The 17204-nt window shown below is 44.1% G+C and overlaps 1 protein-coding gene across 1 annotated transcript; it reads right to left on the minus strand.

Annotated features, from left to right (window-relative positions):
* ACTL9 (actin like 9) lies at window positions 1-1257 on the minus strand (the record flags this gene model as incomplete). Its single annotated transcript, XM_081076183.1, has 1 exon — window positions 1-1257. The coding sequence occupies one exon, from the start codon at window positions 1255-1257 to the stop codon at window positions 1-3; it is 1257 nt and encodes a 418-aa protein (XP_080932309.1).
* Window positions 1258-17204: the final 15947 nt, after the last annotated feature.

The raw sequence follows: 17204 nt of genomic DNA on the forward strand, positions 1-17204 counted from the left end.
TCAGTAGCATTTGCGGTACACAACGTATGGCCCCTGCTCCTCGTACTGCTCCCGCAGGACCCAGCAGGACTGGAAGGCGCGCAGTGAGGCCAGGATGGAACCTCCGATCCACACGGAGAAGTTACGGGTGGGTTGGGCCACCACCACGGTCGCGTGCGCCTCCGGGGGCAGAGCGCCCAGCAGCTCCGCCTGGAAGCGGCCCTCGAAGCCCAGGAAGAGCGAGGAGCCCCCGCAGAGCAGCACGTTCTGGGCCACGTCCGCCCGCACCTCCTGGGGCACCTTGTGAAGGCTTTGCTTGGCCATGGTGGGGACGCCCACGGGCGACAGCCCAGGCATCTCCGGGGGGCTGAACAGCAGTTCTGGGCACTGGAACCGCTCCTTGCCCAGTGTGACGGCCCGGCCGTCCGGCAGCTTTAGGCTCTGCTGGCACTCGTGCTCCGGCCGGGCCTGCTCCTTCCGGACGTCGGAGGCCACGTAGCAATACCGGTGCTTGATGTCCTCCACCGTGTCCAGGTCCTGCTGCCCCAGCCGCAGGCCGGCGCCCAGCAGCATCTCCGCCAGGAAGGCGGTCAGGTGAGTGCCTGCCAGGTCCAGGCGCTCGGTGGCGTGGGGCAGCTGGTAGCCCTGGAAGACGGGCACCGTGGAGGTGACCCCATGACCTGTGTCCACCACCAGCCCGCTGACCCGCCCATGTGCGTAGACAGACAGCACGGACTGGGAAGCCACGTACATGGCAGGGGAGCGCAGGGACTCGAAGGCCACCTCCACCAGCTTCTCGCGGTTGGTGACGGGGCTAAAGGGCGGGTCAGAGAACAGCAGTGGGTGGTCCCGGGTGGCCACGCGGAGGTCGTGCTCCACCACGTGGCGCCAGACGAGCTCGGCTGCGTCCCAGTCCACCACGATGCCGTTCCGGACCGGCTGCGCCAACGTCAGGTCTGGGCGCGCGCGGGCTGCCTCCCCCACGAACGACTCCAGCACCGCCTGCCCCGGGGTGGTGGCCGACTTCTTCCACTGGCAGCCCACGACGGTGGCCACGGTGTGGGTGGGCCGGGCCTGCCCCGCGAAGCCCACCTTACAGGTTCCTGTGCCCATGTCGATGACCACAGCGCTGGTCTTTGGCGGCGACCTGTCACCCACCATGCTGGGTGCATTCTGCTGCAGGGGCTTGTTCACCAGATTTGAGCTGGGGGTCAGGCCTGGCCCTGGGACCTCTGGGGAGCACTGGGGCTCAAAGGAGTTGGAGTGATTTCCATCCATGGCTTCAGGTGGCAGGTGGGCTCCTGGGCAAGGCTGACCCCCTGCCTCTTGGTGTGGAGGGTGGGGAGGAAAGCTTGAGGCTGGGACACACAGTAGGCACAGGCAGAGACAGGGGGACCATCTATGACATCAGCTTGCCTGCTGCCCCCTCAGAAGACTTCACAATTGGGGGTTGGGGGCCCTCCCTGCCCCAGAAAGCTCGCAGGGTACTTGTCTATGCTGCATTCCCTACAAAGGGCCAAATTTGGAGAAGCAGGACAGAGGGTTCTGCAGATGGGACCTCTGATGCAGTTCCCTGATCCCGAACCCCAGGAAGACCCAAGTGTCCTTCTCACTGCCTTGGCTTGACGTTATTTATAGTGTGGTATTGAGAGCTGGTCACAGGCCTCCTTAGAATATTAAATTATTAATCCTTAGAATATTAATCAGAAAGTGGTCCGCTAGCATGGCTTTCTGGTTTCCAAGAGGATAGGAGGTTGGATAATTAGTTCACAAACTCATCCTAGAAAAAGTGCCTCATATCATTGCTGAATATCACTACGGTCACCTTCAAAGTGCTCCCCTTGGGAAGCTATGCACCGATGCCAGCGCCTAGTCCACCCTGCAAATCAATTTTGGAACTCTTTTTCTGGAATGGCCATCTAGAGCTGCTATCGTATTACCCTTGATGTCCTGAATGTCATCAAAATGTCTTCCTTTCAATATTTTCTTTATCTTCAGGTAAAGAAAGAAGTCATTGGGGGCCAGATCAGGTGAGTAGGGAGGGTGTTCCAATACAGCTATTTGTTTACTGGCTAAAAACTCCCTCACAGACAGTGTCGTGTGAGCTGGTGCATTGTTGTGATGCAAGAGCCATGAATTGTTGGCGAAAAGTTCAGGTTGTCTAACTTTTTCATGCAGCCTTTTCGGCACTTCCAAATAGTAAACTTGGTTAACTCTTTGTCCAGTTGGTACAAATCCATAATGAATAATCCCTCTGATATCAAAAAAGTACATTTTATATATAAAATTGTTTGTATTCATAATACAATTTTAGACTTTTTCCCATTTCTCTTACATGTCTAACAGCTTTTTATTCCACGATGTTTACTCATCAACCACTTAATTGAGGCATAACTGGCATAATATACACTATACCCATTTAAAGTATGCAGCTTTCTGTTGTCGTACGTGTATACACATGCGAATACATAGCTCATTCAAAACCATGAACATAGGCATTATCGGAAAAGTTCCTTGGAAACTCTTTTATACTCACTCCCACTATTTAGGCCAGGGCCAACCAATTTTCAGACACTATAGATTATTTTGAATTTCTATAGTAATACAGTGTGTACCATGTCTTGTTGGCTTCTTTTATCGAATATAATTATTTTAGTATAATTCATATTGTGTGTAACAAAAGTTTACTTCTTTTTATTGCTGAGTAATATTCCATTGAGTGTTTATCCCACAGTTCATTACTCAGTTCTTCTATTGATGAATATTTGGTTGCTTACAGTTTTTGACTATTACAAATGAAGCCACTACACACACTTAGGTGTTTTTTTTTTTAATGGACATCTAGTTTTATTTCTTAAGGAAATATCCAGGAGTTGAATGGTTGCATCATAACTTTTTAAGAAAATTGCCAAAAATGTATTCCAAAGCATATGGAATATGTTCCCTTTCACTTTCCCACTCGCAATTTATGAGAATTCCAGCTCTCCCTCAAGCTTTATATTGCTCGTCAGTCTTTTCAATTCTATCCATACTAATAATAGTGGTGTATTGATCTTACATAGTAGTTTTAATATTCATTTCTCTTATGAGTATATGTCAGACATCTTTTTACATGCTTATCTGAGATCCATATATGTTCTTTGGTAAAGTATCCATTCAAATATTTTGCCAGTTTTAAAAATTGGTGTGGTTTTCTTATTACAAAGTTTTCTTTAAAGAATTTTAAATTAAATTTGTTGGAGTAACATTAGTTAATATCATTATGTATTTTTTAATCAAATTTATTGGGGGTGACAATAGTTAGTAAAATTAAATAGGTTTCAAGTGTACGATTGTGTAATACATCATCTACATATCACATTGTGTGTTCACCAACCGGAGTCAGTTCTCCATATATTTGACCCTGTTATATTCTAGATACAAATCTTTTCTCAGATATATAATTTGCAAATATTTACTCACAGCTTGCAGTTTGCATTTTCTTTCTCTCAACAGTGTCTTCTAAATATTCCCATCACTCTTTCCAGTTGTTGCCTCTCCCAGGGGCAGGGGAATGCATTTAAAAATGCTCAGACATTCCTATTTGCTCACTGGGCTGTAACAGCTGCTTCAGAGAGGCCGGGTCATATGGGTTCATGCAACATTTAAGCAAAGACTGAAAATGCTGTTCACCAGAGGAGCCCGAATGGTGACCGCAGGAAAGCCGCTATGTTCCCGGGCCAAGCGCTGGGCATCAGTCTTCATTTATTCCCGGTCACCTGCTCCCTGAATGCTGCAGTGGGGTCCTGAGCCTTTGTCACTCCCTGGTACTCATGTGCTTCCAGAGGACACTCCCTCTTGCTGATTCAGAATGAGGTCATTGCTCCAGAATTCACATGTTTCCATACAGGCATTTGAGCCCTCAGTCCTAGGAAAGTGATATGATTATGTCTTTACTTTGTTGGAAACCAGCATCTCTGGCTGGCGCTGCCCTGACAACTATTTCCAGCCCCCAAATCCAGAAGGGGTGACTGATCACTTGTCTCCCCACTCACTGTCCTGCTGGCCCAACCCCCAGCTTGCACGTGGGGTCAGAATTTAATCCCAGGTGGCCCTGGGGACTACTTCTGGGGTGTCAATGTAGGGGAGTGCACCAAGCTGCCGGAAGGCCCTCGGGTCCCTTTTGGAAGGAAGCTTATGACCCAGAGAACCTCCATTGCTCAATAAAACTTGAGCTGCTTTAGGCTGTAGCAACAAGCATGGGGCAAGGTGTCCACTGTGCTGTGCCACCTTCCTCTTCCCTTGCCACCTGCTGGTCCTGACAGGCCTCCCTGGGAAATTGGACCTTCCTAGCAAATGGCTCCCAGCTCTCATTACTGTAAAAACCAGTGTGTTTTTGAACTATCTGAAAACCGGGAGCATTTGTTGGCCAGAGAAGATACTGCTCGAGGGAAACTCAGCCCCTGACATAGACCTTCTTCTGGTCCACAGGCTGAGATGGTCTCCAGGAAGAGTGCAGACATGTCCACGCATGTGTACGTGTGCTGTGTCTGCCCATGTTGTGTGCTCTGGTGTGCAAGCCTGGGGCTGATGTGTGCATGAGACTGCCGCTCAAGGCTGTTCTTATTTGTTTTGTCAGCGACAATGCACCATTGTGTGCTTTGCAAAGAGACCTTCACTTTTGATGCCCCCACACCACGGGGCTCTCCAAGGCATCTGGGCCCAGAGGGCTTTGCAGCTGGTTATGCTAGGACAAGAGAATGAAGAAGGTCAAAGGTGGGAGAGGGAGGCCTGCAAGAACTTTCCTGCACAATTATAGCCCTTAGAAAAAAGGAAGAGTAGAGGGGCCTGTTTAGATAATCCTGGGCTCTAGATCTCACATTCAGAAAAATTAAGCCCTCTTGAAAAATTACAGACTTGTGCTGCCAATGTCAGAATCTGCAATAAGGATGTGTCTGTGTGGGAAAACATTAAACTGAAACAGTAGGCCAGGAAGGACCACTGATTAGGGTATTCAATTCCCTGCTTGGGCTGGACAGTGGGAGGAAATCAGCTCCTGGAGTAGGGTTGAAGGTGGGCTTTCCGGGGATTCCTGGAATGTACAGGTAGCAAGAGACTGAACAAATCCCCTTTCTTCAGTCCTTTGTCCATGTTCACACAGTGTCACACAGTGCAACAGAACGACATGCCAATTTTAGTATTTTTAATGGCTTGTGCATGTTTGCTGTTCTTAATTTCTTTTTAAAAATGTAATAATATATTTACATTTCTCCATAACTTGCTGTCCCAAGCCAGTAGTGGGGACTCAAAGCTATTTTAATTTTTTTGTTGGATGGAAAAAAACTAACATACATGCACATATGAGGTCAGACAATAAAGTTCACGAACTGATCCTAGAAAAGGTGCTACATACCTCACTGCTGAATGTCACTATGGTCACCTTCGAAGTACTCCCCTTGGGAGGCTATGCACTGATGCCAGTGCCTAGTCCACCTTTCAAAGCAATTTTGGAACTCTTTTTCTGGAATGGCCATCAGAGCTGTCATCCTATTACCTTTGATGTCCTGAATGTCATCAAAATATCTTCCTTTCAATATTTCCTTTATCTTCAGGTAAAGAAAGAAGTCATTGGGGGCCAGGTCAGGTGAGTAGGGAGGGTGTTCCAATACAGTTATTTGTTTACTGGCTAAAAACTCCCTCACAGACAGTGCCGTGTGAGCTGGTGCATTGTCGTGATGCAAGAGCCATGAATTGTTAGTGAAAAATTTAGGTCGTTTTTGTCTTTTACATGCAGCCTTTTCAGCATTTCCAATAGTACACTTGGTTAACTGTTTATCCAGTTGGTACAAATTCATAATGAATAATCCCTCTGATATAAAAAAAAATGTTAGCAACATCATTGCAACAAGTTCGTGAACTTGTCAGGTATCCTATAGGAAAACTTCAAGCAATGGTACAAAGTCAATAAAATTCTCACTCCCATGACTACTTCCCAGTTCTTCTGCCCAGAGATAAACATTCTTTTTTCTCTGTCCTCCCTGATACAGTGTGTATATGTATGTGTATGTATATGTTACAGACAAAGAGGGATGTCCCCAAGCAAAATCTGAAGGTGGTAAATTGTCTCCTGCATCTGAATCTACTAAAAAGAGACTTAAATTTCTGGTGGAGAGTGTTGAACCAGTGATGAATTGATAGGGGGGAAAAAAACCACAAAGAAACAAGGAAATTTCACTATTTCAAAGGTCAAAAGAAAAAAATGAGAAAAAAAAATGTATTCACAATATCCTACATGGCATAGCTCTGGATAAGATTCATATGTCATAAAATGGTAAACATTTATGTAGGAAGACAATAGACACTGCATTTTGATTTATCCTAATTCATTATTTATATTGAGCAAGGGGAATTGTGTCTTAAGGTATGTGAGAGAACTACATGCTAATTTTTTCAGAGAAGAAAGAAATTAGAAAACTGTCAAAAGGTAATAAAATGAAAAAGCTGTGTAAGTGGCTAATTTAGAAACAGAGCTACAGTCAGAAAAATTGTTTGTTTTTTGAGTCAAATAAAGAGTAAGGAAGGTAGGTTTTCATCATATGGTTTAAAGTATCATCTGAGATAATGTGTATAGACACACACACATACAGAGAGAAAAAGAGAGGGGGAGAGAGAAACCTGAATCTGTATTCCAAAGGAATCATCAAACCCCAAGAGGTCTTTATAAACATGATTCACTTTGTAATAGTGCAACGTCTTTTGAAAACTGCAGACTTCAAGAATTAAAAAAAAAAAAAAAAAAAAAAAAAAAAAAAGCTATGATCCGCCTAGTGGGAAAATGAATGGGGCATGACTTTCCCACGTGCTCCACGACAATCATGTTGTTGTCAAGTTGCATTTATGTCTGAAGTACATAAATGCACTTCAAATGAAGGGGCCTGAAGTATTTTCACGGCAACCCACAGGAAGATGTTGTCTGTCCCATTTACAAAGGAGGAAATTGATGGCAGCATATTGGTAAAGTGTTCATATTACATAAAACTTCAGTGGATACTATTATTAAAATTGTTGGCTGAATTTTTGTTCATTAATTACATAACATGCACTATTCCAACAAATGAGCCAAACCATTTAATCAAACTATAGTTTTCTCCTGACATAATTAAATATGTCTCCTGCTCTCTGCCTCCCATCTGGGAAGATATTTCCTATCCTAAAGGTTTACTAAAAATATCTGCTAAATATTCAAGAATCAGGGAATCCTCATATTATGAAAACTTCCTGGACACACACATAAAGCCATTATCAAAGAATATTTAATGCAATAATCTTAAATTATTAATGAGCTGATATGAATACACATCATATTTAGGCAAGATTTATCTGTAGAGTGGCATGTATTTAAACTTTAGGAATTTAGAAAGGTAATGTATTACATCAAGTAATGGAGATAAAAAGAAGTTTTTTCAATCTCATGAAGGGCCAAGAAAACATTTGGGAAAATGCATTGCGGCTTTATTTACAATAGTCAAGAGCTGGAAACAACCTAAATGTACATTGATGGGCTGAAAGGATAAGGAACTGTGGTAAATACATACAATAAAGTATTATTCTCCTTTAAAAAGAAAGGACCTCCTGTCATATGCTCTAATATGCATGTATCTTGAGAGAATCATACTAAGCCAGTCACAAAAGACCAGGTACTGCTTGATTCTACTTAGATGGGGTATCAAAAGCAGTGAAACTCAAAAACACAGTAGAATGGCGGTTGCCACCGGCTGGAGGCCAGGGAAGATGGGGAACGTTCAGTGTGTGAGGAGTTCAGTGGTGCAGGAGGGGGCAGTTCTGAGAATCTTACACAACAGGGGCCATGCAGTTGGCAGGGTGGTGATGTTCCCTTGGAAACTGCTGGCAGATAAATTTTATTGTCATGTGTTTCCTTGCCACAGTGAAAAACTTGAGAGAATACAATACCCACTGCTAATACATATCTCACAAAATGGAAAGACGTTTCCTAATTTGTAAAACATTAAAAGGGCCTTAAAGCCTATATTAGTTTGCTAGGGCTGCAATGACAAAAGGCCGCAGACTGGGCGCCTTAAACAACAGAAATGGACGAATTCCTGGAAACACAACCTACCAAAACTGAATCACGAAGATACAGAAAATCAAAATCTGAGATTATAATGCTAAGTGAAATAAGTGAGACAAAAAAAGTAGAGAACCATATGATTTCACTGATATGTGGTATATAAACCGAAAACAACAAAAGAACAAGACAAAGAAATAGAAACAAAAACTCATAGACACAGACAATAATTTAGTGGTTACCAGAGGGTAAGGGGGTGGGGGGTGGGTGATGAGGGTAAGGGGGATCAAATATATGGTGACGGAAGGAGAACTGACTCTGGGTGGTGAACACACAATGGGATTTATAGATGATGTAATACAGAATTGTACACCTGAAATCTATGTAACTTTACTAACAATTGTCACCCCAATAAACTTTAATTAAAAAAAAAAGAAAATCTAAATCTAAATAGACCTCTAATAAGGGGATTGAATCGGTCATCAAAAAGTTTCCTACAAACAACTTCACTGCTGAATTCTATCAAACAAAGAAAATGGTTAACACCAACCCTTCTCAAATGCTTCCAAAACACTGAAGAAGAGGAAACACTTTCTAACTCATTCTATGAAGAGAATATTGCTCTGATACCAGAGCCACACAGAGACAATACTAGAAGAGAAAGCTATGGACCAAATGCCCTCAGGAATATCAAAGGCACTATCCTCAACACAATATTGGTAAAGTCAACTCAGAAACCTATTGAAGGATCATACACTGTAACCACGGGGGATTCATTGCTGGAATTGAAGGATGGTCCAACATATGAAAATCTATCGATCTGATACACCACATTAAAAAAAAAGATAAGGAAGAAAAACTCACTTTATTATTTCAACTGATGCAGAAAAGCGTTTGAAAAGAATTCAACACCCGTTTATGATAAAAACACTTAACAAACTAGGCGTAGAAGGAAATGTCTTCAACATAATAAAACCACACACACAGAAATCCCACAGCTATCTTGCCTAAAATAGAAGATCTAGTTATCTGGGGGTCCTCCCCCAAATCACAGCCCATTTCCCCGTCCCCACTGCACTCTGTCACCAGGCCCCGTGCTGACTGCTCTGTCAATCAATAGCGCCCCATGTGTCCCTGCCCTGGGAGTATTCATTACCATCACCCATTTCACCCAGGAGGAAACCGAGTCCTGAAAGGTGAGGACAGTGGCCTCATCACAGGCCTGGTCAGTAGTGGAGCTGGGATTCCAGCGCTGGCTGTGCAACTCCCCAGGCCCATGCCCAGCCTGAAGCTCTGCTGAACCCCTGGATCCAGCCACTGCCAGAAGGACACTCACTCAGCCCTCATCCTGATGATGGCCAGTTCTCATTTGCCTAGAACATTCCGTGTTCTGGAATTGATGACCTGGTGCTTTGTGGGCTCTAGCTGTCAGGTCAGGCTGTAGATACAGGACGGGGGGCACCTGTGAGATCCCAGGAGCCACACCTCGGGTGTCACTCCCAGCACCTGCCAGCAGCTGGTATCCAAGGGTCACCATACAACAAGGTCTGGGACTGACCAGGGAGCCACATCTGCAGGCTCTCTGGAGCTGCCCATCGGAGAGAGTGGGCCCTGCCGTCACCTGACTCCTCCCGCCTCACCTCCCTCCTTGCTGTGAGGCTCTGCGGCCTAGAACCAGGCTCTAACCTGCTTCTCGGGCTCCAGGTTGTACATAGAGGCAGCCTCCTGGAGCAGCTGCAGCTCCTTCATGGAGAAATTCTGGCACTAACGAAGGACAGGGTGCAGACAGGGCCGGGATGGGGGACACTTCAGGGGCCTTGTGGGGTGAGGATTGGAGCAGGGGCCATTCCTGGGACCTTGCTTACAGGCCTGGGCAGTAGTGGAGCTGGGAGAACCTTTCTTCCCTCCAATTCCACCCAGGCCCTGCCTGTTCTCACAGTTGGGTGTAATAGCTCCTCCTCCAGGAAGTTGTTTGTGATGCCGGCTTCTTCCCCACCCATCTGTTCCATGGGTTTCCCGCTCTGTGAATCAAAATCTCCCATTAAACATAAAACCAAGGGGATGGGGCCAGAGAGGTCCTGCCCAGGGGGCAGGATGGAACTGTCTGTGACTTCCACACCCTCCCCTCCAGCTGAGGCCACAGCTGCTCAGCTCACTCTTTTTCTGGATCTTCTCCATTTCCTGCTGCGAGGCAGCCAGCCAAAGTTCATCAGAAACAGCCCCCCTTAGCCCCATCACTGGCCCCATCCCTACCCCTTCTTGTGTTGCACAACCCATGGGGACCACCAGAGGGCAGGAGTACCCAGTAACAGGGCTGGGACCTCTGTGGGCTCTGAGCTCTAAAGAAGGTGAAACAGGAGAGCTGAGGTGAACATCCTTCCAGCCTCACCTTCTCTGATGGCACATGGGGAGACTGAAGCTGAGGTTTGCCCAGTACTGAGAATTCACAGCTCAGTGCAGCGTTACCTCCTCCAAAAATCTCAGGACCTTGACCCCACAGGCCAAACCACAGACTTACTTAGCTCTCAATAATCCTCCATCAGACAGTCCAGCACTTGCAGGTACATGAAGAAGGTGCCCAGATAGGGGACGACACCCTGTGCTATCGATGTGGGGGTGGTGGTGAGCCAGGGCTCTCAGGTGCCCCCACAGACCCTCCCCTGAAAACCCTCACCCTCAGCCTCCAGCCCCAGCTCCACCCTAGTGCGTCTCACAGGGAGCACTGACCAGGTCATGTCCTCTGGGCTCTCGGTGGGTGTCCAAGCTCCCAGGACTCTAGACATAGAGGGAGAAGGACAGGGTGACTCAGGGGGCCTGACCCAGCCCCAGGGAGTCTCTTCCCCGACCTGGGCCCAGGGCCATGGCAGAGACCTCATCTCCCTGGAACTCTCAGATGTCCCCCTGCACACAGCTCTTCCTTCATTCACTCAAAAAGGGGACCCTCTGAGTGTCATCTCTGACTGACAGGTAGGGCACCAGAGGGTGACATCTGCTTCTTCTTTTATGTATAAACTTCAGTCAGGAAGGATCTATTAGGCATCCTGCAGGTCCCCAGAAACTTCTCATCGCCATCAGGGCCTTATGTCATTGCCCACTGGGCACCGAGTGTGAATCCCTCCAGGACTGATTGGCAGTGACCGCAATAGGGCCAGCGTGGGGAGTCACAGAGAGCACACTTCTCTGTCCCAGGCTCACATTTTGGACCCCCCGCAGGGCAGCCCTGTGTCCCCCTGGCCCGTGGGACCCAGCAGTGGCCATCCCTGGTGCAGGCAGCGTGCCCTCCCCTGGGAGGTGCCGTGAAGACACAAGGAGCAGTGGGGACCTGGCGTCCTGAGGGAAGACGCAGCCGGTTTAGGAAGAAAGGACCCCCGCCCCCCTCCCACCACCGGCCTGGAGGAACCTGAGCGCCTTCTGATGGACCAGCGCGGAACAGAGACCTGCTGATTCTCTAGCTCCTCAGCGTCCTGCGACAGTCCCGCCATCACCACTGTATCCCATGACCGGGTTTCCTGTCCCCAGACTGCCACCACCTGCCCTCAGCCACCCACATCCCTCTTCCTCTCAATCAGGACAAGGCAGACGGAGTTTTCAGAGACCTCTGAGTGACAAACAAACCAAGCCACGTCCTGCCTATCCCCTCTCACCTCTCCCGTTTCCCTCCTTCCAAATTCCAGCTCCCACTTTACCTTCACCAGTAGCTTTCTGCTCACTCTCTGGTCTTTGGTGCAGAGCTGTGTAGGTTTGGGGAGCTCTTCCTGAGGGGAGGGAAGGAAGAAAACCTTGGGATTTTGTGGAGATATTTGAAGGCAAATCACTTTTAAGTCCCCAGAAAATACAACAGATTCACATGAGGGTTTTCACTAGTTCTCTGATCCTGAGGTCTCACGGCACTGGGGAGAGGACTCCCATTTCTACTCAGCAGACCTGTCTCGACCACTGTTGGTTTCAGTTGGACATAAAGTGCACTTGCTGCAAAGGAAATACTTAAAAATCTTCAATTTGGATCAACCCAGGGTCTAACCTTTAATGAAGCTCATTCCTGAAGCAAAACCATGGACCTAAGTTCCCAGGGAGACTCAGAGACTCTGTCAACCAGGTCAGACGCTGTCCCCAGAGTCTGCTGCCTCCCAGGAGGTCTCAGTTCACTGAGGGGCACTGCCAGCCACATGGGGGGGGGGTCCCTGGTTCTCCCTGGTGCTCTGAGGGGAGAGGCCCATACAGCCTCCTGGAGAGTGTGGCTCCCGTCCTGCAAGTTATTACCACCCCGTGGACACTGACTGTCGTCCAAAGCCCCTTCTCCTGCTGCTAGGCATCTGCTTCAGGACCGTGGGAACATGGAATGAGCAGTGAATCCCGTGAATGTTTGCTCATTGTCTCACTTCATTTCCTGTCAGTGAGTTCCTTCCTCAGAAGCAATGCTGTGGGGAATAGCACGACAGTGCATGAGACATCTGTGAGTGCCTGTGGCGCAGTTTTCACAGAAGCATTGCATACAGGGAAAGCAAATCGGAATCCAGAGTAAGTGTCTACCCCAGAAAGAATAAAATACTGTTCTTCCATGGCCACGTTAATCCAAATTAGCCCTGCCATCCAGAGCTGATCACGCTGGGGAATGGTGCCTTCTCAATGACTCTGCTTCTGCCTCTGTACGCAGTGGAAAGTGCCTTCAGTTCCCACTATCCCCAATATCATTTGTTGAAAACAAGTGTCTTTCACCCATTGAATAGTATTGGCACGCTTATTGACAATTACTTACATGAGGGTTTATCTCTGGGCTGTAGATTCTATCCCATTGGACTATATGTCAGAACCACACCGTTTTAATTACTGTAGCTTTGTACTGGGTTTTGAAATTAGGATGTGTGTTGCCAACTTTGGTCTTCTTTTTAGGATTGTTCTGGGTATGCAGAGTCCCTTGAAAGTCAATATGAATTTTAGAATAGATTTTCTATTTCTGCAAAAAGATCACTGAATTGTAATACAGATTGCATTGAATCTGTAGATCACTTTGTGTAGTATTTTCATTATTACGGTATTAAGTCTTCCCACCCATGACATGGAATGTCTTTCCATTTATTCATGTCTCTTTGAATTTCTTTCATCATTATTTTATAGTTTTCAAAGCACAAATGTTTTGCCTCATTGGTTAAGTTTATTCCTAGGAATTTTATTCTTTTTGATGCTACTGTAAATAGAATTGTTTTCTTAATTTCCTTTTTGGTTTGTTAGAAACACAAATAATGTTTGCAATTTGGTTTTGTATCCTGCAACTTTGCTGAATTTATTTATTAGCTGTGTGTTCTCTGTGTGCATGTGTGTGCACAGGTTCATATGTGTGTAATTTTTAAGGGTTTCTGTATGGAAGATCATGTCATCTGCAAACAAAAATAATTTTACTTTTTTCTTTCAAGTTTGGATGCCTTTTTATTTCTTCTTTTTGTCTAATTGTTTTGGCTAGGAAATTCAATACTATGTTGAGTAGAAGTGGCAAAAGCAGACATTCTTCTCATTTCTTTTTTATTTATTTATTTATTTATTTATTTATTTATTAGTTTCAGGTGTACAAGACAAGGTAATACTTAGACGTTCATCATTCTTCTCTTATTTCTGATCTTAGGGGAAAAGCTATCAGACTTTTATCACTGAGTATGAGGATAGCTGTGGGCTTTCATTATGTTGAGGAAATTTCATTCTGTTCCTACTTTGTTTTTATCATGACAGTGTGCTAAATTTTTCTCAAAAGCTTTTTCTGCATCAATTGAGATGATCAGGTGTCATTTTGTTAATCATTTTGTTAATGTACATCATTTTGTTAATGTACATTCATTGATTTTTATATGTTGGACCATCCTTAGTTTCCAACAATCTGTCCCATTTGGTTATGGCGTATAATCCTTTTAATGGGCTGCTGAATTTGGTTTGCTAGTATTTTTTTAGGATAATGAATATTAATGGATATTCATGAAGGATATTAGTCTGCAGCTTTCTTTTCTTATGTTGTCTTTGTCTGACTTTGGTATTCGGCTAATACTAGTTTCATAGAATAAGTTAGAAAGTGTTTCCTCTTCTTTAGTTTTTGGAAGCATTTGAGAAGGATTGGTGTAAACCATTTTTAATAAGTTTGATAGAATTCAATAATAAAGTCGTGTAGTCCAGAACTTTTCTTTGTTGGAAAGTTTTGATTACAGGTGAAATCCCCTTACTAGTTATAGGGCTATTCAGATTTTCTATTTCTTCATGACTGTTTTAGTAGGTTGTGTTTCTAGGAATTTGTCCGTTTCTGTTGTTTAAGCCACCCAGTCTGTGGTACTTCGCTATGGCAGCCCTAGCAAACTAATACAGGTTTTAAGGCCCTTTGAATGTTTTCCAAATTAGGAAACGTCTTTCCATTCTGTGAGTTATATATTACAAATGGATCTTGTATTTTCTAAATTTTTTTTACTGTGGTAAAAAATCCCCACATAACATAAAACTCTGCCAACAATTTCCAAGTGTACATTATAATATTGTCAACCACATGCTTATTGTTGTGCAACAGATTCTCGGAACCATCTCCCCTCCTGCAGGACTGAAACTCTACACACACTGAAGATTCCCCACCTCCAACCCACAGCCTTTGGCAGCCACCATTTCTACTGTGTTTTATGAGTTTGAACACTTTTGATAGCTCATCTAACTACAATCATGCAGTGCAGCTGGCTTATTTCACTTTGCATAACACTCTCAAGATACATGCATATTGTAGCATGTGACAGGATTTCCTTCCTTTTTTTTCTTTTGTAAGGAGGGCACAGCTCACAGTGGCCCATGCGGGGATCGAACTGGCAACCTTAGTGTTATTAGCACCATGCTCTAACCAACTGAGCCAACAGGCCACCCCTTTCCTTCCTTTTTAAGGCTGGATATTTTATTGTATGTATATATCACATTCCCCTACCGTTGTATCCATCAACTTACAGTTGGGTTGTTTCCAGCTCTTGGCTATTGTGAATAATGCTGCAATGCATTTTCCCAAATGTTTTCCTGGCCCTTTGTGAGGTTGAAAAAACTTCTTTTTATATCCTGTAGTCACACAACAGCCTAGCCAACTGTCCCTTTATGTCTTTCCTTAAGGAAAGAAGAGTTTGTGAGATTGTGCCTTTCTGGGACTCTGTTCCATCATTGTGTTTACACCTTATGTCTCTCTGTCTGGTCTCCAAAAGATGGTTTGCAGCCAAAGACGGGTAAGATATCTCATGGGAGATACAACCTAAGCCAGGCGGAACCGAGTGGGGACCCCAAATGAGCTGCCTTGGACAGGTATGGGAAGGGGTCTTGCCTCCCCTTCTCCCTGCTTGGGAAAGTCTATTGCCGGCTCTGCCTTTCCCCTTGCACCTGTTTCCACTTCTCTCAACAGAGTTGTTACAATGTGAAAGACATGATCCTGAAAAGGTACATACTTTAGGTACAAAACATCCTGGGACCTTGTGCTTGGGCTGTTTACAGACATGGGGTGATTGGATTAAACATTTTCTGTTATGAAGTCTGAGCCTCACAGACCGTGTAAGAAACAATGTTACTTTCTTGTATACCTATCAATAAAAACCTCCAGCCTGCTTTATTCTGGGCTCCAGTCCTCTGAGACTGAGAGACCCCTGGCCTTCGGAGAGATTTAACTGCAGTAAGTCTCTGTTTGTTTCTTGCTTAAAAACTTAACCCAAACCGCCCCTTCTCGCATCCTCACTGCCCTTGTTGCGCAGGATGGGACAATATCCTCTAATTAATGTAATAAATTACCTTTCTAAATTTCTAAAATTTTAATATTTGTCACTCTACAAATACATCTTGCCTAATTATGACGTGCATTGGTATCAACTCATTAATAATTTTAGATTATTGCATCAAATATTTTTAATGGCTCTTTTGTGTGTGTTCAGGAAGTTTCCATAATATAGAGACTCCCGATTCTTGCATATTTATTAGAGATTTTTAGTAAACCTTGGGTAGGAAGTATCTTTTTAGATGTGAGGCAGAGTAGAAAAATAATAAACTGGTTGATATATTTAACTATGTCAAGGAAGAATTGTAGTTCTATTACGGTAAATTGTTTTTTACAAACTCTTTGCTTATGTGTTAGAATGGTGCATATAATGTTGTTAATGAAAATAAAAGTAAATAAACAATTTAGAGATAATATCTACTGAGAAGTTCTATATAATATGAACATTTTAGTAAGAACTGCCATCAGTTTTCTTATCCATAAAATGGGATAGATAATAGCATCTTCCTTATTGGGTTGTTGTGAAAATACTTGAGTAATGTACATAAAACATTTATCATCATGTATATTGGAAAGTGATGTTCCATTCATTTTTTTTCAAGAAAATGATAGCTCACTTTTTTAAATTCTTGAAGTGTGCCGTTTTCATTGTTGCAAAGTGAATCATTTTCATAAATTTCTCTTAGTTTGATCCCTTTGAAATACAAATTCAGCTCGCGCACGCTCTCTCTCTCTCTCCATATATGTCTCAAATAATACCTCAAGCATTATAATGAAAACCCATTGCCCACTCTTTATTCTGACTCACAGAAACAATTTTATTAACCCTATATTTCTAAATTAGCTACTTATATAGCTTTTTCATTTTTCAGCTTTTAACTTTTTCTAATTATTTCTCTGAAAAAAATTAGCATGTACTTCTCTTACATATCTTAAAACGTAATTTACCTCGTGCAAAAAATTATTTAAAGAATTAGGATAAATCAAAATTCAGTGTCTATTGTCTTACTACATGTTTGCCATTTTATGACATATGAATCTTATTCAGAGATGTGTCATGTAGGATATTACGAATACATTTTCCTCCCTTTTCTTATTTTGACCTTTGAAATAGTAAAATTCCCTTGCTTTCTTCTTATCAATTAATCACTGGTTCACTCCTCTGTATCAGAAATATAAATATCTCTTCGCTAGATCCAGATACATGAGACACTTTGCCAGCTTCAATTTTTCCTTGGGGACACCCCTCTTGGGTTTGAACATATACACATGCATACACATACACACTGCATCTGGAAGGACAGAGGAGAAAAGGATGTTTGTATCTGGGCAAAAAGACTGAGAGACAGGGGTGGGAGTGAGCGTATTTTACTGATTTTGTACTTGTCTTTGAAGTCTTCC

This window comes from Rhinolophus hipposideros (assembly GCF_964194185.1).
Source record: "Rhinolophus hipposideros genome assembly, chromosome: 16".
Taxonomy (NCBI): Eukaryota; Metazoa; Chordata; class Mammalia; order Chiroptera; family Rhinolophidae; genus Rhinolophus; species Rhinolophus hipposideros.